Source organism: Anastrepha obliqua, chromosome 1 (genome assembly GCF_027943255.1).
Source record: "Anastrepha obliqua isolate idAnaObli1 chromosome 1, idAnaObli1_1.0, whole genome shotgun sequence".
NCBI classification, from domain to species: Eukaryota; Metazoa; Arthropoda; class Insecta; order Diptera; family Tephritidae; genus Anastrepha; species Anastrepha obliqua.
In genome coordinates this window covers 155,676,345-155,698,567 of record NC_072892.1, presented here as the reverse complement: position 1 = coordinate 155,698,567, position 22,223 = coordinate 155,676,345, and the positions used below count along the sequence as shown (strand labels likewise).

Here is a 22,223-nt window from a genome sequence, read left to right as displayed (position 1 = left end):
TCTTTTAATATTTTTCTAATTTTTTTTTGTTTTGCATTTTTTTAATGAAATATACTTTTAAATATTTTTTTTTTTTTGTAATAAATTTAATTTTTTGTTCAAAATTTTTAAGATATATTTTTTCATAATGTAATTTCCAAAAATCCGAAGCAAAGCGCCCGGCATTTAATTAGGTTATAAGTGAGACTGCCGTAGCCGAATGGGTTGGTGCGCGACTACAATTCGGGAGTGCATAGGTTCGAGTCTCCGTGAATGAAACAGCAAAATGATAATAGGACTATGAATAAGTTCACGCGGTTTTACAACAGATGGCGTAACTTGATTATTATTCCATCGATCCACATTTCCAAACATTCATTGGAGAGCTACTGTCGTAAGGCACAAACGTCAGTATAAGTTTTTTATTTGAAGCGTAAACAACAATATTTTTACCACACTTGAAAATGTCGAATTTCGTGCCAAATAATGTGTTTTTGCGGGGAATTCTTCTTCATTATTTTAATATGAAGAAAAAAGCAGCCGAAAGTCATCGTATCTTGGTGGAAGTTTATGGTGAGCATGCTCTAGCTGAGCGAACGTGCCAGAAGTGGTTTGCACGCTTTAAAAGTGGTGATTTTGGCTTGGAAGACGAAGAACGCGAGGGTGCGCCGCCAAAGTTCATGGATACCGAATTGGAGGAATTGCTCGATCAAGATCCGGCTCAAACGCAAGAAGAGGTTGCAAAAACTTTAGGAGTTGATCAATCAACCATTTCCAAACGTTTAAAAGCCATGGGAATGATCCGAAAGGTAGGCCATTGGGTGCCGTATGAATTGAAGCCAAGAGACGTTGAACGCCGTTTTATGGCATGCGAACAACTGCTTCAACGGCACAAAAGAAAGGGTTTTTTGCATCGAATTGTGACTGGCGATGAAAAGTGGGTCCATTACGACAATCCAAAACGTCGGGCAACGTATGGATACCCTGGCCATGCTTCAACATCGACGTCGGCGCAGAATATTCATGGCCTGAAGGTTATGCTGTGTATCTGGTGGGACCAGCTGGGTGTTGTGTATTATGAGCTACTGAAACCGAATGAAACGATTACGGGGGATGTCTACCGACGACAATTGATGCGTTTGAGCCGAGCACTGCGAGAAAAACGGCCGCAATACGCCGATAGACACGACAAAGTTATTTTGCAACATGACAATGCTCGGCCACATGTTGCACAAGTGGTCAAAACATACTTAGAAACGCTCAAATGGGATGTCCTACCCCACCCGCCGTATAGTCCAGACCTTGTGCCATCCGATTACTATCTCTTCCGATCGATGCAACATGGCCTGGCTGACCAGCACTTCCGTAATTACGATGAAGTCAAAAAATGGATCGATTCGTGGATTGCGGCAAAACCGACCGAATTTTTCACAAAGGGAATCCGTGAATTGCCAGAAAGATGGGAAAAAGTAGTAGTAAGCGATGGACAATACTTTGAATATTAAATTTGTAACCATTTTACGTCAATAAAGTTTCAAATTTCGAAAAAAAAACCGCACGAACTTATTCATAGTCCTATTAGAAACAGTTTTTTCTAATAGCGGTCGCTCCTCGTTAGACAATAGCAAACCTCCGAGTGTATTTCTGCCATGGAAAAGCTCCTCACAAAAAAAAAAAAAACACTTGCCATTCGGAGTCGGCTTAAAGCTATAGGTACCTCCATTTGTGGAACAAACGCTAATCATTTATTTTTTAAATAGATTTTAATTCTCTACTTCCAACTTAAATACGTATTTTGGATCCGTTCTGAAAGCAGCTATAATGAATCGTCATTAAAAAGGCAATTAGAGGATTAAAATATTTCACGAAAATTTTGAGCAGAAAATTTCACGGGAGGTTGCCGAATATGAAAACTGCGTACATCACCTTTGTACTTTACGTACAAAACATCCATCATATCAGCTAGTCCTATTGTATGACTGATGAATGATGATAACATCCGAGTAGGTGGATCATGCAGTAAATATTGGAGATGATGCTGCTTCAGAAAGCCTATAAATCGCAGGAGCGGTGCTAACTGCAGCCTGAGCTCTATGAAAATATCAAATGATATGATACCGAAAGATTCAAAGGCTCTTAAGGCTTTAAAAGTATGAATATGGTACGATTAGGAGGAAGATAGAACTTCTCTGGGTTAGAAAGGTAAAGTGGAGATTGAACGAACTTGAAAGCCTTAGTATTAACTAAGATAAGATATAGATATAGGCAGAGATACAGACAGAGAGAGAGAGAAATAGAGAGAGGTCAAGAAAGAAAGAAAGAGAGAGAAGTCAGGAAAAAAAGAAATCGAGAAAGAAAAAGAAAGAAAAAGAAAGAGACAGAGGCAGAGAAAGCGAGAGACAAAGAGGCAGAGAAAGATAAAGAGAGAGAGAAAGAGAGAATTAGAGAAAATGAGATAAATAGGAAGAGGGAAAATAAGAGTAAGAGTGAGAAATAGAGAGATATAATGAGAATGAGTTTGAGAGAGAATGAGCTAGAGAAAGAATGAGTGAGCTAGAGAAAGAATGGGAGTGAGCTAGAGAATGAGAGAGATAAAAAGTTAGAAAGAGAAAGCGAAATAGAAAGTGAGAGAGATAAACATATATGATATGTGTTCTTGAGCTCGGCCAGAATCATAAAGTCAAGAGAGAGATTATACATATTTCTCATTTGCGGCCAGAACGACTTAACTTAAATAAAGATTATTCATAGAAAAGTATGCAGAAATTACCACGCTAATTTCTATTAACAGTATTTGATTAGATAAAAATGTGTATTCAGGCATAATAAAATCAAAACATGGACATCTTCTTTCTCGACACCTTTGATTTTCAGAGTTACGACGTTCTTCCAACAAACGAGCGGTATTTGGCATGAACGCCAGGGAAACTCTAAATTGCTAACATGCCAAAATTCACATATTTCTAAAGGTAACACACCACTTTTAAGCTGCAGTATTTGGAAATAGCCACCCTGTATAACTAATAAAAAGAAAAGAAAAACTTGCATAAAACCATAAAAGCGCGCAAAACTTACTTTATTGATGGCTTTCACGAGTGCAGCATTCAGCTCGCAAATTCATTTACTGCGGCTATTAGCGCCTTGCTTTGCTCTAATTTGCTTAGCCGGCACGCGATGTGATTTTATGACTAAATGCATTTTGCCATATGCAATAAGTAATGTTTACTAGCGCATTTCACAGACGCAAAACAAAAAGGATCAGCAAAAATAAACAATCGGGCTCAACCGGGATTTGAACCCGGGACCTCTCGCACCCAAAGCGAGAATCATACCCCTAGACCATTGAGCCGCTTATTTTGAATTAAATTGCATTTTCTTTTATTTCGGCTGTTTTCGAATGAAGCTAAGCTAATATTTAACCAATTTGTATACATTTTACTTTCCGAAAAGAGTTTAGCTTACACAGCTTGATTTACTTTATTTTTATTACCACGCAGCACAACACAACTAGTGGCGCAAGTTAAAAAAATAAAATTTGAAATATACATATTATATAATGAACATAGAAATGATATGGTTTTATAGTATACTCGTAGTAAAGGTAATAAATTGGTAGGACACCACGTCAAACGTGAATTTCTGACACTAAAGCTGCAATGCAATTTTATTTCATGCTATACATTTTTCATACATATTTGTAGCATGCTACAAAAATTGTTAATATGAATTACCAGTAAGAAAAAATTTTGTTATTATGTAACGAAAAAAAAAACAGGCTGGGCTCAACCGGGATTTGAACCCGGGACCTCTCGCACCCAAAGCGAGAATCATACCCCTAGACCATTGAGCCGCTTACTTTAGGCCAATTTCACGTTTTCTTTCGTCTTCATGTCTTGCTCTCATTGGCACGCATCTTCTTCATCAATATTACTGCTTTGCCCTCTTCATCTGCTTTGTTGTGTTGATGCATTAATTAAAACAAAAGTGAAACTTCATGTTTTCAAACTTGTTTTCGTTGCTATCTTTAAAGTTCACCTAACCAAACATTGAAATAGTTAATAGTTTGCTGGTATTCGGCAGGTTGTACTTGAAATTTTAATAATATTGGCCAGCGGTACAACAAATAATTCAAAAATACACCAATTTACATTTTTCTGTTTTCGTCAGAAAATATCATTTAACACGAAGAGAATAACTAAATTGCAAAGCATGTGCCGTTAAGTTACATATTTCAAAGGCCGTTATTCTATCACAATATGTATTCCTATTATAAAAGGTATAAAGGGTCTTTCAAAAGTGACGCCTAGATGTCAGTAGTGAATATTTCCTAGACGGTACTTTTCAAGCAGAAAGATGTACAATTTTACACGAGAGAACAGCGCGTAAAAATGTTTGAAATTTATTATGAAAAAGGTCGGTCGATCTTTAAGCAAAGCATATCACGAAATTCGTGATTTTTTTGGTGAAAATAGGCGCATAATTCAAAGGTTGGTGAAAAAATTAGAAGAAACTGGTTCTATCGAGGAAAGGAAAAGGACTGGCATAGACCAAAAACTGGACGTTCTATTAGAATTTTACTGCTGTAGCGCAATGTGTTGCTAACCAACCTTCAGCATCGATATCTCGACTCGACGTTCTCAACAACTATTCATTCGTGAATCGACTGGCGGATTTTACCTGAAGACCTGCTTATGGTGGACATTTAAATGACGTAATTTTTCACATAAAGGGTGTTTTTTTTAGAGGTTAGGTTTTCAAGTTGGCACTACTTTTTTCGTAGATGGTCTTTTTGACAGCTGTCACTTGATTTATGCTTCGTTTGGTTTGCCATTTCATAATGAATAGACTTACACCTGAACAACGTTTGCAAATCGTGCAAATTTATTACGAAAATAATGGTTCGGTTCGCGCGACGCATCGAAGAAAATTTTGTTCAGCGATGAAGCTCACTTTTGGTTGAATGGGTATGTCAATAAGCAAAATTGTCGCATTTGGAGTGAACATAATCCACAAGCCATTGCTGAGACGCCGTTACATCCTCAAAAAGTCACTGTTTGGTGTGCTCTATGGGCAGAGGGAATCATTGGTCCATATTTCTTTAAAAATGAAGCCGGCCATAATGTTACAGTCAATGGAGAGCGCTATAGAGCCATGATTAATGACTTTTTCGTGCCTGAATTGGACGATGTTGATGTGGACTACCTTTGGTTCCAACAAGACGGCGCTACATGCCATACAGCCAACGCAACAATCAATTTATTGAAGGAAACTTTTGGTGAGCGCATTATCTCGCGCCGTGGACCTGTGCCGTGGCCTCCAAGATCGTTCGATATAACACCGCTGGACTATTTCTTGTGGGGCTATATGAAGTCGCTTGTCTACGCAGATAAGCCCGAGACGATTGACGTCTTGGAAGAGAATATTCGGCGCGTTATTGCTGACATACGGCCCCAATTGCTGCAAAAAGTGGTCGAAAATTGGGCCTCTCGGCTGGAATTTATTCGAGCCAGCCGCGGCGGCCACTTGCCCGAAATCATTTTTAAAACATAATGCCAAACCCTTATCTATATAATAAAGCTAAATTCTTGGCCATAACATTAAATTATATACGTTTTATTTCATCTTGAAAACCTAACCTCTAAAAAAAACACCCTTTATAACTGTTGAAAGCCGTATTTTCTATAAAAAAAAAATAGAGAAACCTGAAATAATCTAAATTTTTTTATTGTTCTATTATAAAACAATAACTAGGCACGTCTTTTAAAAGACCCTTTTTATACACGTTGGTTAGCATCTGCTTTGAGGTTTAACTGGCAGGTGGCTGTTGAGAGGCAGCTTTCAACAGGTTGCAAGTATAGGCAAAGAGGGATTTCCTAAGCACATCCGTTTTTCGAAGCAGGCCTATTATGAAAAGAAGGCGGCCATCAGGGTCTTCTCTAAGTTAAAAGATCTGCCACCGGATCAATTAACAGAGGAATAGGCCAAGCCTATTGGGCGAAGGGGGTGGTATCCTGCTTGGGAAAACTGGCGGATACTGCTCCAAAAAGACAATGACCGGCTGAGCACACAGGGGAAGGGGTTACCTAAAAAAACCAAAACAGAGCGGAGGAGGTAGGGAGCAATGGAGGTGAGTTGAAGAAGCTATTATCGAAGTCTACCTTCAGGTTCTAGAGGAAAACCCTAGACCTCCTCCACTCTGCCACGATAACGACTGGTACCAAGGTTGGGCGAAACTCATCGCTTGTGAGAAAAATGAAGTCTGCTCAGTTTTACAGTAAAGTTGGTGCAGTTTGGCTGGGGACCAAACTCGGAGCAGTCAGCAAAGAAAAAATTTCAAGCAAACCAAGAGCTCGAGTATGGATTCCGGCTAAGCCGGAGGAGCCGGAAAAATTAGAGCAGATTTTTAGATCATGCAACGGTGACCTGTCAACACATAGGTAGGGAGAATTGAGGAGCCAGTAGAAGGTAGAAGGCAGGTGTTTTTGCTTCTCTGTGCCGAAAAATTCGCCCCACTGGCGAAAAAAGTTTGGAAGGCCCGATTTGGGTTCGTTGACGCAAACGTGCGAAGTTAGTAAAGTGACGGCCTAACTCTAGAACTTGATGAAGACGGCGATAGAGCTGCCTGGAAAAGCGGTGACGAAGAACGGTTACCCAACAGCCAGTACTCGACCGACTCAGAGAGGCTTATCGGTGTGGGGCCGTTGTTAACGAAGATGATCTTTTCCCTGACGACCCCGAGTGTGAGAAGATCGTTGAGGAAGACGTCGACGTCATCATGGTAAAGGCCAAGCGGACACATTCAAATGAAACTGCTCCAAATAAACCTCCACCATTCTAGGCTCGCGCCTGCGAACCTTTCTGGCCGCTTGGCTGATTTATGTGATATCTCATGAAATAGGAGTTGCTAGATTCAAAATGCCGGTTCCAATATGAAGGAAGGAAATCAATGAATGATTGAACCAATTTCAACAAAAACTTGTTCCAGGTATCACTAAACATGAATTTGACCCAAATGGAAAATCAGTTCCAAAATGTTTCATGTATCACTGAATACAAATCTGAAATTTAAAATAACGAATTCAATTTGGTGGACAGTGGTCGTGGAAATATAACCATTATGACAGAAAATATACAGACAAACACTAAAAGACATTCAACGGGAGACGCTACCACCTTCCTAAACTCCCGATCTCTGAATGTCGTTATTGGAGTCCAATTACCATCTATTGTAGAAAAAGAGCTTCAGCTGCCTCGCGAGACCCCCGTAACTGTGCCTAATTGCGTTTTGGATATTGTAGTAGTTTAAACTCCTACTTTTCCAGAATCGACACCGACATACCCAATAAGGGCGCATCGAACGACACTATTTACCTCGTTTCCACGACGGTCGGTTCTACGTAATCGGAACGACCCGGATTTATAAGGTATCCGGCCAAGGACTGTCACTTCAGCAGCATTCCCAGTATATGTATGGGGAATGGTTATACTGCTACAACAAAAACAAAGGAGGAAGACCTCCTCCACGTTGGAAAGATCAGGGAGAAGACTTGACTTGTGTCCAACTGGTGCCGGTTAGCATGAGAAAGAAGCGACTGGCGCGCTTTTTTAAACTCGGACAAAATGGCGCAAGTGGTTATCGCGCCAGTCATGAAGAAGAAGAATAAGTCGTAAATATATTAAGCTAATTCCCGAATTCAGTGGACACCTAGGGATTGGGAATTCTTAAAATGAACGCAACTGTACATACATACAATCAGATTTATTGAACAGCAAATATTCCCCTTGCAATAGAATACAGAAACAAAATTTCCCACTTTTTTTTTTTGCAGTGGTTTAATGGGAATGATTTGTTCACATGGAATTCACGAAAAATTAAAGCATATTTTTTAATTTTTGCAAACTCTCTTTTCTTTCAGGACGTCCTGGCGTCGACTACCCCATACTATCCGCCATTCCCTACACGAATTTCTACTGTGATGAACAAGCGTATCCGGGCTTTTTCGCCGACATGGAAACAAGATGTCAAGGTATGTTTGCAATAAATTTAAAAAATAAACGCAAGGCACTGAGAAACGTTGTTACAATTGTACGCAGCTTTAAATACAATTAATTTCCCTACAATACTTTGCACACATTTTTGCACGATTTTTAATTTTTTTATATTAATTTATAAATTTTTAAATTATTTTTTTTTTTTACAGGCTGGCATTACTGCGACATCGATGGTCGACAAGCCTCCTTCCTCTGCCCAAATGGCACACAATTTTCCCAGGCAGTCTTCGTATGCGATTGGTGGTTCAATGTGCGTTGCGATCTCTCGCCGCGTCTATACGCCATCAATGCACGCCTCTATCAGCGCCCCAAGGTGAATCCAACACGTCCGCATCGTATCATTACAAAAGAGCTGGTCGATGATATTTTCAATTGAAGGGGCGCATGTGAGGCGAGAATGTGTGGACTGGCAGGCAGACGAGCCGTAGAGGGCAGAGAAGTGATGAAAGAGGATTTCAAGGGGTAGGAACGTCAAAGCGAGAGTGGAGCAGAATTCGTATAAACTATTTGTGGGCTATGAGGGTTATTTAAATGATTCAACTTGATTTCGTGTGTATTTTGAAATTAAAAAAGAAAATATGCAATAAAACACGCAAAATAGTATTAAGAAATAAATCTAAAAAAAATAACAGAAAAAAATTAATTTGCAATTTTATGGAGTGCAAGTTACAAAATATTGAATTATGGCTTGTAGTTATGAAGCAGTTAAAAGCAGGTTTTAACTAGTAAAAATGTTTTTTAAATGGAACGCCATTTTAACCCTTTAATGGCTCTTAAAAAACACTAAACAAGATTAGAAAAAATATAGGATGTTCTGAACGCAAATCTCTGGCTAAAGGCACAAAATTAAAATTGCGAAATTTTTAATGTTGAATTTGTTACTTCTTGCCAAAAATCGTATACCTTTTTTGAAGGTTTAAGGATCATAAGAGGCGAGTCTAAATTCAGTACAGCGTGAAAAAATGTTCATAATTACTACACGTGTTTTATGAATCTGTAAACATTTTGAAAAAATATTTAGTGCATTTGATTCGCAATTTTAGATTTGGCAAACTTTGTACAAAGTTTCAAAGCTCCAAACTATTTATGGTTTTTGTTGTAAACCTCACTATAATTTTATAGAAGCATAAAAAGGAAAAATTAAACACAAAAATTAGTTAACTCTTCGTCACGCTATTTGAACATAGGTGTATGCACATATGTCGTAAAGCCGCCAAAGGGTTAACTATTTATTAAGCTTAGGAAAAAGTGCTTTGAAAATTTAAAAACAGGCATTAGGTCATTTGGTTGTCAAAAGTTGTGAAAAATTAAAAACATAGGACATCATCTCAGATACTTCAAATAAAAGTAAAAAAAATATATGTACATCGCAATCAAAAAAATATTGCGAGATTTTGAAAATTTAGATAAGCGTAAGAAATAAAAATCTACAAGCGGCGCTACAGGCCTGTTGATACCTGCATTTCAATTACATTTCCAACTGCTGTGTTTGCTGCTGGATTTCTTTGTTGCCCATTTCACTCTTATCCACTGTTTTCTTAACCGTTTAAGTACCAGGTGATATTGAAAAAAAAAAACACTGTCGAGGACTTCCAATCAATCCAACTGCGTTTTCTCTAAATGAGTACGAACATACCCAAGCAGCAGCGCAATAGCGTTTGTTTTATTTTATATTCAATAAACGTTACTTTCAACGCACCGTCAGTTGTTCGTAATATTCAAAATGTACTGGGTGGTTTTGACACAAAATCTCAACAGCACAATCGCACTGCTTGGGACTCAAACTGTTAATTAAGGTCAACATCGACAATCTGACTTGCTTTCACAGGCTTCTTCCGTCCTTTCTGGCTCATTTTCAGCATCATTTGTTCTGTTATTGTTGCTGTAATAGCATAAATATTTCCCGCAAATATTTGGGTAATGCTACTGGAGTGACAGTCCTTATATATGCAAGTATATATATTTTATCATGGTTTCTAGATGGAACATAGGCCCTCAACAAACAGATTATAATTTGATTCATTTGAAGCCAGAAATTTGACTTGTCTCCACGAATGGCCAGCTTTCTACGCTTCTGCGTCCAACTGTCGCCTAGGTGTTGGCTGGTCTACCGCGTCTGCGACTCCCTTGAATGTTCCAATCCAACACAGCTCTTGTGATATCGTCTATGGGTTTGCGCAGTGCATAGCCGATCCACTTCCGTTTGCGACATCGTACTTCGAGAAGGATAGGTATTTGTTTACAAATAGCCCTTAGGTCGGTGTTACTTATGGTTTTAGGCCAGAATATCCACATGATTTTGCGTAGAGAGTACCAAACGTCGTCCTGGTCACAGCGACATTGCGAGAAAATGTGAGACGGATGAGCTGGCCAGACAAGGGTAATGTGAGGAGATTTCCCCGCAAAGGGAGAGAATAGGGTCTCCCTGACTACCTGCGGTCTGCTCCTGGAAATATGGGATTCGCGCCAACTTAGCGAGCGTTGATAAAGTACATAAACTTGTAAGGTCACGAAATCCTACTGGCCACGTGTGGATCGGGGGCGCTCGGGGAGCTTCTGAGGTTGACAAAATATCAGCTCTCGAATCTCGTGGGTTTTCTCACTGGACACTATGCGCGAGGAATGCATGCTGTGAGACTTGGTATTACCTCGAATCCTTTTTGCGTTGGATGTATGGAGGATGAGGGGGAATTATCTCAGCACCTTCTCCTCAGCTGCCATGCTCTGGCGGGGTTAAGATCCAGGCATCTTGGCTCTTACTTCTTTGCTATTATGCTGATATAGCTAGCGCTGACATTAAAAATCTGATGAATTTCATCAGCACTCTAAACGCACCCTCGTAACCATCCCACAACCACCTCTCCTTTCATCCCATTGGATTTCTCTTTCGCCTCACCTCCTCCATAATGGTATCACAAAGGACGAATCCGTTTTTCTTCGTCCAAGTGTACTCATTCCTTGGGCAACGACTCCAACCTAACCTAACCAAACGTCGCAGGACGTCCCTTTGATAAGCGATTGCGAATATCTGCTGCTGATCCGGCAATTTTTGTGATAATGCTGCCGAAATGGCAGAATTCACTTCCTATTTCTAAGGTGGTGCCGGCTATCTGAATAGCTTTTGTGTTGTTTGTATTAATGCACATAAATTTTGGCAATGTTGATTGTTAGCCCTGATTGAGCTGCAAAAGCACTGACCACAAGCATCTTTGAGGATATACATATGCGAGTGTTTGTGCGCGCATTATGTCCATTCACCACACGTCAGGCTATGCCTCTATTATCCGTCATGCTTGCCGCATAACTTGGTCCAAGACTAAATTGAATAACAGCGGCGAAAGCACACAAACCTGTCTGACTCCGGTTGGTACCGCATACTTTACAAGGCTGATTTGGTTTTTTTTTTGACAATTCTTAACCGGATATAAATGTGGATCGTTCCGGTAACGCAGAATCGACTGTGGTGGGAACGATCCTATGTTTTGCATTGGATGTTGCTGATGTAACAATTTATGCATTGCAGCGACAAGCAGGCATTTTCTACAATTTCACAATAACTTCTACAGTTTAACTTACAGGCTTCTTTTATTGACTAAAAGTGGAAGTTATAAACATTTATGTAGTAAACTACAAAAATATTTTATTTGTTTATTTCTACTTCCTTTTCGCTGCACCAACTCCAAATATGTAAATAAAAATCAGCTGCCACAGGGTGAACTTATTAAAATGCCTATATTTTTTTCTATTGCTTAAATACTTTTTTCATTTCACTTGGCTGACTTTGTGCAGTCTCATTTTAGCTAAATGCCGGTTTGGGGTTATCGCCTGTCTATCATTGACTATAATATTATACAAAACCAGTTTTCAACTTAAAGTTGGGTTTTTATTAAAAGGTGTTTTAACTTGTAACTATAACTGCGGGCCTATGCGGTTACGAGGGCGGATCAATAAGTCCGTGATAAAAGTAGCTATAAAACACAAACTAACTGACGCAGCACGTTCAAATTTTGACAGGAGTCAACTGACAGATGCCTGTTGACAGGAGCAGCATTTCTTTTTCAGAGGTTAGAAATACAAAAAGTCACGGACTTATTGATCCGCCCTCGTATATGTACTTATGTATGCACTTTAGGAACGTTAAATGTTGTACTTAATTATTTCAAAAACTGCCACTAATGTTTAAATTGTATGTAAAATACTGTAAATTATAATTTGGGTATTTTTATTTAAGACGAGTATTACATATTTATAGCAAATAATGTAGTGTTTTTAAAAAGCAACATAAAAAACGGAAAAATGTAAAAGCCGTATTTAGAATTTGTGCTTTTAAAGGTACTCAAATACTTAAGTTACTATGTAGAATACCTACGCATGTAGACTAACATTAAAAAGAAAAATGATTAGTTGGTATTATTTTTTAGTGCATTTGTATATAGTTAAATAGCAAAGTGTAATCAATATGTCTTCCATCGCGGTCAAATAAATGCATCAATATACATACATACACACACATACGTACACATAGATTATGCATTTTATATGTGTGCATGTGTGGGCACTCCTCTCTTCTTCTCAATAAATTTGCTTGTTTGCAATTTTATTGCATTTAATTTGTATTTTTAAGCTAAACTACCTTTTATATCCTTACGAATTAATAGTTTAGTGTGAATGAGCTTTTATTTGGATTCGAGTAATAAATAAAGCTTATTAGCGAAAGCGCAAAATGCTGGTTTTTTTCTTGTTTTTGTAATGGTAATGGGAATGTTATTGAGGTTATGTTGTATGAATGGATTTAAATCGGCGTTGAAAATAAAAAAACAGCGCATAGCCATAATAGAAAAAGTATAAAAAAAAAATAAAAAAAAACCTTGTAACACCGAATCAATGGTGGATCAACGGGTTAAGGTTAGGCCACTGCAGCGGCGGAAAAATAAGCAGTTTAGAGAATTTTTTCTTCAGTGGGCAACAAAATAACTCAAACTTATATGTATGTAACCAACTGAAAATATCTAGCAAGAGCCAGAGAGGCCTGAAGGAATATCGTAGAGAAGGCCAAAACCCACCCTGGGCTGTAACGCTAAATGATGATGATGTTTGTTGTAATCATTATTATATTTTATATAATAATAATTAAAATAAAATGACAACTGGGCAGCTCTTCTTTAACGAAGGCTTGTTTTTATTATTATTATTATTTTTTTTTTATATTAATTTTTAATTTACAGTAAATATAATTTTTTCCTTGTGTATAACAATAGAAGTACTGTTTATTCTTCTGATATACAAAGATTTGCAAAACCGGCGGAATTTAAAAACCAAAAAGACTTAAAATATTCTTAAAACAAAAAACTTTTGAAATTTTTTTTAAATTTAGCGAAATACTTTGTATAAGAACAACAATGTTAAATAGCGAAAAATCCATCCCTAATTGAAAATATACAGTTCAAATTTCAAATCAGTCAGTTAATATTTGTTTCAGTTGTGAATCCGGCCGACTTGAAAAATGCAGTTTCGATAAAAACACGTTTAAAGTTTTCAGTACGGCTGCGGCAAAAGACAAAATAGAATTATTTAGTACTTTATTTGAGTGTGCCATTAGTGGATTAGATTAGATTAGATTTGTTGGAGGTTGGACAAGTCCAAGCACTCAGTTAGGAGACTATTTTACTGCAGCCGGATATATTTCACTGGAAAGAATAGAGATAGGAAACATAAAAAGTGGATGGTAAGACGGATAAATTAGTTTGAGGTCACTCTTCCACAAATTTCTTGGATTCATTGATGAATTTTAAGAGATCCGCATAGTTGAATCGATGCGAAATTTACACCTTCAGAACCTTCATTAGCCAATTTATCAGCTAACTCGTTCCCTGCAATACCACAATGTCCAGGCACCCAAATAAGCTAAATTTGTTGTGTTTTGCAACACTGTTCAGTTTTGTCTTACCATCACCGACTAACTTCGAAGAGCAGCGTAGGTTAGCAAGGGCTTTCAGTGCAGCTTGACTGTCATTAAAAAGTCCAATACTGTTGCCCCGCCACTTTTTCTCAATTAGCCAGTACGCCACATGCAAGATGGCATAGACTTCCGTAAGGACTACCGTGGCCATGTGACCTGTGACGGCTTGACAATGATTTCATTCTTCGTAGGGTGAAACATTCTCTATAGCGACTTCGGGCTAGTAAAAAAAACTTTAAATTACTCTCTTAAAATGGCTCTCAAAGGAACACAGAAATTGTACAACAGAGTAAAATCGATGCAAAAACTTAAGAAAACTATAAAATAAAATAAGCCATTAGTTTGTCTCAAAAACCGCGATGTAAGCAATACAAAGGTAGCGCCATTCGAAAACAGCTACTTTGTCCTTGACGAATTTGACAATGAGTGACGTTAGTACAGAAAATAAACAAGCCTTTTTCGTGCAAATGTATGTATTAACTATGTATTCTATCATTTTTAACTTTCACTTACTTTCTCTTGCTCTTCTTCTGTGCGTTTGTTTATTTCCGACCCTTGGGAGGACGCAATCTTGTATACTATTCATTCTTGGATGGAAACGATTCAGCTATAAAGCACCTATTAGCGGCTGAAACCAGCAGGAATGAGTTGTTAGTGATTTGGACGAAGCTAAATGAATGCTCGTCATTAGCAAGAGGACGGGCCCAAGGAATATGTATCCTTATTTTCTGTTACTCCGTGGATTGACGTTGCGTTAGGTATTGACTTTTTTGTTGGAAAGCGATTTTTCTATGCGCTTTTTTATTTAACTGCTCACTATGAAAAGCTCTTCCCGTTTTTTCTTTAATTTATTTTTTTTTTTGTATATTTTTTTATTTTTCCCCCTTTTCAATTTAATTTTTTTTTTACTTTTTCTTAAATTTTAAGCTTCTATATTATTCTAAATAAAAATATCAGATCGGGCTCAACCGGGATTTGAACCCGGGACCTCTCGCACCCAAAGCGAGAATCATACCCCTAGACCATTGAGCCGCTTGATTTAAACCAATTACAAATTTATTTTATATTTGCAGTAGCACCCAAGCAGAGAGTTTCTTTCCAGAGCGAGTTTTGTATTATATATGAATTTTAGTTTCTTTCAAACTCGTTTTTTTATGTATGGCCTTGTTCAAATTCAGTTTATTTAATAATACATCGGTACGTAAGCGAACGAAGTGTTTACATATCAAAAAAGAAAATGTTAAAAAAATAAATATTAAAAAGTAAATAGGAAAACATGTTAAGTATTATTTGTTTATTTATTTCCGTAAAATAAAACAACAAATGACTAGTTAAAGATAAAATAAACGATTGGCGCGTACACTTCTGTTAGGTGCTTGTCCGAGCTCCTTCTCCTATTTGTGGTGTGCGTCTTGATGTTGTTCCATTAATAAATGATTATACAACACAATTAAGGCGACTCCCAGCAGAGACTTACGGTTAAGTAAAATTCAAAAATTACCGCCAATGAGCAATTAAGTTAAGAAATATAAAAAAATACTCATAAAAAAAAACAAATAATTTAATAAGCCGAAATAGGGCAATTAATTCAAATTTTCACATTTTTGGTTTACAATTAAATTAAAAAAAAGAGTTAAATTTTTCAAAAATCAAAAAAAAACATTGGCAATTAACATAAAATTTGGCGATGTTGTATTGAATTCGCAATAAAGTTTTGCTCCAATACTACAATAAAATTACCAGAGAAAAAATAACAAAACTACCCAAATCAGTCTCGGTTGCAAATATCAAAAATACCCAAGTCATTGAAAACTAATAACAGGTGGCGCAAAATTAATCATCTAGTTTTGTTTTTGAATAATTTTTTAACTAAAAAAACATATATTAATTTTAAGTGGTGTGCAGCCGAACTTGTTTTAGTTTATTTATTGGCCAAAATAACGAATTATTTAAACAATTAAATAATACATGATATTATATGAAGAATTGCCATGGGAAGCTACAACTTTACTCCATCTTTCAGGCAGCATATGGACTCCTTTCACGAAAAATTTGAGTTCTTTTGACTTGATCCATTCATTGAGCCAGTTTGCGATGCTCTCGTAAGAAGTGAACCGCTCTCCAATAAGGGCTGACTGCATTGATCGGAACAGATAGTAATCCGAAGGTCCAATGTCTGGGGAATACGGCGGGTGGGGCAAGATTTCCCAATTCAATCCCTCTAAATATTTCTAAACCGATTTAGCAATGTATGGACTGGCGTTGTCATGCAGTAAAATCAGTTTGTCTTGTCTACCGTGCCATTCCGTCCGTTTTTCTTTGAGAGCTCGATTCAAACGCATTAGTTGCAGTCGGTAACGATCGCCAGTGATGGTTTCAGATGGTTTAAGTAGTTCAGTTCTGATTCCACAGATGCACAACATAACCTTTGAAGCATGAATATTTTTTTTCGCTATCGATGGGCCTAGTTCCCCTGGCAGGCTCCAACATTTTCAATGCTTAGGGTTATCATAATAGATCTATTTTTCATTGCCAGTGACGATGCGGTGCAGAAAACCTTTCCTTTTCTGCCGTTCAAGAAGCATCTCACACGTCACCAAACGTCTCTCGATATCTCTCTCCTTCAATTGATGTGGTACTCAGTTACCTGCTTTCTGGACCCATCGTGCGCAAACGATTACCGCAGTGTAGTTAAGTATCTTCGTTGAGTATCGCTGCCTCTTTGCGATCTTTATCACTCACGTCGAAATTGCCACTTTGGAAGCGTCGAAACCATTCTTTACAAGTTGTATTTGATGGAGCGTGATTACCGTTTCAGCTCCACTTTTCTTTAAAAAGTAATAGTGAAGCAGGACTTCCCGCAAATGCTGCTTTTTCGGGACGAAAGTAGAGATTTGTGATAGGATCTTTACGCCTCAAACGAATGTCAACTACTGCGATCGAGATCTCACATATACACCTTCAAATCACTAGTATATTACTAGAGCGAACACAAAAATTGAATCAGCAGAGACCACTCTCTTATTCCCATACCCAGTAATAACTTATTAAGTGTAAAGCTTATATCTAGTACGCTTTGTGAAATAAAAAAATTTATAAAAAATAAATTTTGAGTGATAGAAATCTTTAGTTTGACCTTTATGTGCTTCATTGCTAGTCTGTTTGTATACTATACTGTAGCTGTCTAGGTCACCACGATGTGATCCAAGGGATTTCAAAAGTTTTCAAGATTTTGGAAGACTTAGGTACCCAAATTTTTAGGTATAGATTTTTGAAAATGCATTTACTTAAGAATAAATTTATTTAATATTAATAGGATTGTCAGAGGCCTTATAACTTTTAAAAAAGAAATAAAGTTTTTAAAAATTTATAAAAATTTCACCAAAAAAAAAAAAACTAAACAAAAAACCCGAATTTTGAGTCACTTTAAACATATTTTATTAAAATTGAATGGGTTGCGAACTGCATACCCACAGTTTTCCAAAAAATGCTGACTAAAAAATTTGTTGAATTTTTTTAAATTTTGTTTGAAACTTTTCATTTTTTATTCATTTAATTTTTAAGTACGATTATTACTTTCAATACGTCATTAAGATATTTAATGTTTTTAAAAAATATATGCCCTAAATTTTTAACAAAATGCGAAGAGAAAGGTTTGATACAATTTGGTAGCCGTTTTTTTTGGCAATACCTCCACTTCCTTTATTATTTCTTCTTATTTTATAAATATAATGAATACAAAAAAATTAAATGAAAGGCGAAAATTTCACTTATGTAACTCCTTGGGTACATTTAACGTCTAAAAGCGGATGACATGCTTTGTTTTTATCACTTCATTTTTGTTTTGCAATTCTATCATAATTACCTGAAGTTATTTTAATACTACATACAAATGTCACTAATATTTTAGAAATTAATGAATTCTTACGTAAAATGTATTGCCAAGCAACCAAAAATTAAATCCGTTTCACATGAAAATATTTTCCCACACAAATTCGTACCCAAGGGGTAAATAAATACTGGAAACAAGGACCAGCGCATATGCAGCCTTTGTGTACTCCTTTCAGAAATATTAACAATGAGCGAAATAATCAGCGAATTAGGAATTAATAAAAAAGATAATACGCCTTCAAGCTTTTAGGCAATAAACTAACGTCGGATTAAAGTCATCAGTAATGGAAATAACGCCCATTAGTGCATTAATTTATTCCACTTCTCATATTATTAACATTTGTATCGCGGCAAATTCATACAAGGTGGCAGTAGTAGTACAAAAACGAAATTTGCATGTATTTTGTTTTTGCACTTTGGTCGTTTAAATAAAACTTCAATCAATGAACGTAAACAAAAAAAAACAAAAACGGAGAAAACTAATATTCATACCACCAAACCGCAAGAAAAAATCAGCTGTTATACTGCTATCACCTTGTAGGAATTCGCCTTGATTTGTATGTTCTCAGATTATATTTTATCAGAAATATTTTTAAAACTAGAAGAGTAAAGTCAGTTGCGACGTAATTAATAAAGGACGAACCTTCAGAATTTGTAACCTTATTTTTATCACCCAGGGCCAAGGAGGTTTTCAATTTACAAGATGATGGCTTTTCACCCTGGGTTGAAAGTCATGCATGTTGAGCTTGGTGTCAAAAAGTGTAGAGAAGTTAACGGGGAAAGCATGCACGCACAGTCAGCGAAATCTAGGGGTTTTTCGACATTTCGCTTTCATCCTATTCACATTTTCGTATTTTTATTCTAATGCACAAATATTTCAAGTGTGTGACCAAAGAAAATTTCCGCTTAAAGGTCATAGACACGCAGGGAAAGCCGCAAACAAAAAGTCCTCGTGCAAATGGTCAAGGATTTTCGCTGACTTCTTTAAAAGTGAATATGCAAAAAACCCAGTGTGAAAATTCATCGTGGAAATTGGCTTAAAGTATATCGTTGTTGAAACGCGATTTTTCTGCCCCAACTTTATTTTTTTTAATATGGCCAGCATGAAATTTGTTGTTTTTTTATCTCTCAAATTTCCTTGTTTTTTTATTTTTTTATTTATAATTTTTCTTATTTTTAATTTTACAACTTTTTATTTTTTTTATTTTTCTAACTTTTAATTTTATACATTTTTTTATTTAATTGACAACCCTACCTTGTTTGTACAAAGCTTTGAACAAAAATACCAAGTCGGGCTCAACCGGGATTTGAACCCGGGACCTCTCGCACCCAAAGCGAGAATCATACCCCTAGACCATTGAGCCGCTTGATTTAATTCAATTTGAAATTTATTTTGTATTTGCAGTTGCAGCCAAGCGGAGTATTTAGAGAATTTATTCACAAAGCAAGTTGTTTATAGTTTCTATCAAACTTGTTTCTTAAAGTTCGTCTCCATCGAAATTATTTCAATTCAGGAATAAAATTACAAATGAAATGTTGTTAAAAAATATATTTATTTGCTTATACAAAGTGGCGCATATCATATTTGACACTTGTGACCTATACAGCTGTAGTATACAAACAGACAAGCATTGGAGCGCGTAAAGGTCAAACTAAAAATTTTCATTACTCAAAATTTATTTTTATTTTAAAGCAAGGCTCCTGCGCTTTCTCATGCTCCTGGCTTTCTTAGCGGGGCCCCACTAAAATTTTTTTTCATTCAGTAAAAAATTGATTCAAAAACCAAATTGGAATTTATACTTAAGACGAAATGAAATTTCTCCCAAAAGTGTTGCCTTTACATTGCCTTCTACTTTTTTCGAGGTCGGTTCTAAAATAAATGTAATTCGGCGAGAAAATGTTGTGTTCCATTCTAAAAATGTCACACTCAACGAAGGCAAAGAGACAAATTTTCTTGCTTGAGAAACTTTTTAAGGGAAGTTAGTTGCTTGAAAATCAGCTGACTACTTAAAATTCATATTAAGAAACTAGTGTGCCAGACAAAGATAGGTACATACTCGTAGCGTTTTGTGTTCTTTTCTCAATAAGCGAAATCATGGTTTTTTATAGGGTTGAGTAAGTACAGCATTGAATAATTTCTACACCGCGGACGGCACCATATTTTCGTAGAAACGAAAACACCATTAGATATAATATTTTGAAAATATATGTACATAAAAAAATTTCGAAAGGTATTAGCTACAAGGCTTATCAACATTAGATTTAAAAAATATAAAATACAATATGTAAAACATTTATTTTCTATTAGGCACTCAAAGTCCTTGATTTCAATTCCAATGCATTAAAAAGACCGACATAATAATGAAAATTTGTATTATTTTCAGTATCAAAAAATTTAATAATCTGATCTGCAAAATTAAATTTATACATTTATACATTAAGTAAAAGTGAAGCAGATGTAATAAAATTTCCAGAAGAAATGGTGACGTACAGAGCCGGACAAAATATTATCAACTTAAAAAAACAGAACTAAAACGATCTAGACTGACGATATTGTTACAGCCGTTGAAAAATTCTTAATAACGATGCCTTGGCAACCATAATATATTTATTTATTTATAATTGGAGCACTGATAGTTTTGTGAGAAATATACTTAATTCGAATATACGATTCGGTCTACGTCCAAAATTTTCTTAATTGTTTTCTGTTTTACATTGTAACTGGTAAGTAAATACAAATTAAAGTACCTGGAGTATTCCTATAGTACTTTACTTTAGTTGAAACGATTCAATAATGTCGAAAGGGAAAATTTGCACCCTAGCAAAAATGATATTTCAACACAATTAAATGTTTCAAATGGTTTTTAATGCTGTGAAATATTTCTTTGAGTACAAAACAACGGAAACCGTTCCCATAAAAATGAAAGCGCGAAAGACTATTGAGTGCTGTTGTGATCCATCGACTGGCACGGCAACAAAATCGCAACGACAACACCGAGTTGACCTGAGCTCGAGAGCACAGATCCTGGACTCAAAATCAGTGGCGTTATATTTTTTTCAGGGATGAAACTAAAACCAATAAATTGCTCCAGGGGTCGGAAGTATGTGCGGCGTTCTATGTTCGTCTCACCAATCATGACGCACGGCGGAGGCTCAATAATGGTGTGGGGCTGCTTTTCGTGGAACGGTATCGGGCCAATTCATCGTACTGAAGGTAATATGGATGTGGTAAAGTACACTCAGATACTTCAAAATGTAATTCTACCTTATGCGGACAAGAATTTACCGAGGATTTGGAAATTTCATGCTGGAAAAAAGGTTTTTGGAATACAATTCAATCACTGTTCTTGATTGGGAATCTTCGATTGCCGACTTAAATCTTTCGAACATCTTTAGAACGACGAAAAAATGCCGTCAGTACGCAGAATATCACAAATTTTGATCAGTTATTTGAAAACGCCAAGGCAGCTTGGGAATTCATTCCTGTTGAACATCGTAGAGGTTTAATAATGTGAATGCAACTGCGTTCAGCAGCAGTAATAAAGCAAAGAGGATCTTCAACAAAATATTATTTTAAACTTTTCTCTTTCGTCTGCATTTTTTATGATTGACTACTATTTTGTTTCGTGCTTAAGTATTTTCTTCGAAAGATATTGAAATTGCATTCATTTTGTGCATGAAATAAAAAAAAAAATTATGTTTTTCTTAGATAAAAAGACTAATACAGATTGAAAACATTTTATATTTATAAAATGAACCCTAATATACAAAATATTTAAGTGATTTTATTGAACGAAAAATCTCAAACGGAGAGAACTGGGTAGCGTTCTTAAGTATTTTTCAACGGCTGTATTGCTTAGCAAGTCTAGTTCATCTTCATAGAGATTACTAAAAAAAATGTTCCCCTTGGTAAAGCTGCAGGTTATGTGGGCCAATTCCACAATAACTGAACTGTTCCAAGAACAAGAACTGAACTCCAGGAAGCATAGCTGGTTTCTTCCTATAGATAGAATCGACTTGAAAACCTAAAATTTTGTAAGAAAGAGTACTCTCAAGAAAAAGGCTAACAAATAGAATATAGACTGGCTTCTGTGTTAATAATAGTAGTCGCTGTCGAAACTAAAGATGGTAGATTGCACGCTTTGTCCACCCGAAGCAAATTTGTGAAAATAGCTTTGTTTGTTACGTCATAGGAGATTTGACTGAGAGAGAAACGGAAGAAATGAAAGCAAAGTGTGTAAAGTAAGGTTAGTTGACTACAATCAGTCTTCCAATGAGCCGTTGTTCAGACAACAATGAAATAACATGGGCGGTGGTCAGTCGCAGTTCCTTCGACCTATTT

General features: G+C 36.4%; 1 protein-coding gene and 4 non-coding genes across 5 annotated transcripts in view; 1 reads left to right on the top strand and 4 right to left on the bottom strand.

Annotated features, from left to right (window-relative positions):
- Positions 1-8,637, top strand: part of LOC129238258 (uncharacterized) — a 55,281-nt gene extending 46,644 nt beyond the window's left edge. Inside the window, exons 3-4 of the mRNA XM_054873328.1 lie at positions 7,896-8,006; positions 8,181-8,637. Coding sequence (XP_054729303.1) covers positions 7,896-8,006; positions 8,181-8,407 — 338 coding nt within the window. The 3' untranslated portion in view covers positions 8,408-8,637. The remainder of the gene's footprint in view (positions 1-7,895; positions 8,007-8,180) is intronic.
- Positions 3,257-3,328, bottom strand: Trnap-ugg (transfer RNA proline (anticodon UGG)). Its single transcript has one exon. It is a non-coding gene; the product is annotated as a tRNA-Pro (tRNA).
- Positions 3,758-3,829, bottom strand: Trnap-ugg (transfer RNA proline (anticodon UGG)). Its single transcript has one exon. It is a non-coding gene; the product is annotated as a tRNA-Pro (tRNA).
- Positions 8,638-14,950: 6,313 nt separating the features above from the next.
- On the bottom strand, positions 14,951-15,022 carry Trnap-ugg (transfer RNA proline (anticodon UGG)). Its single transcript has one exon. It is a non-coding gene; the product is annotated as a tRNA-Pro (tRNA).
- Positions 15,023-19,173: 4,151 nt separating this feature from the next.
- Positions 19,174-19,245, bottom strand: Trnap-ugg (transfer RNA proline (anticodon UGG)). The gene has a single exon. It is a non-coding gene; the product is annotated as a tRNA-Pro (tRNA).
- Between the last annotated feature and the right edge of the window lie 2,978 nt (positions 19,246-22,223).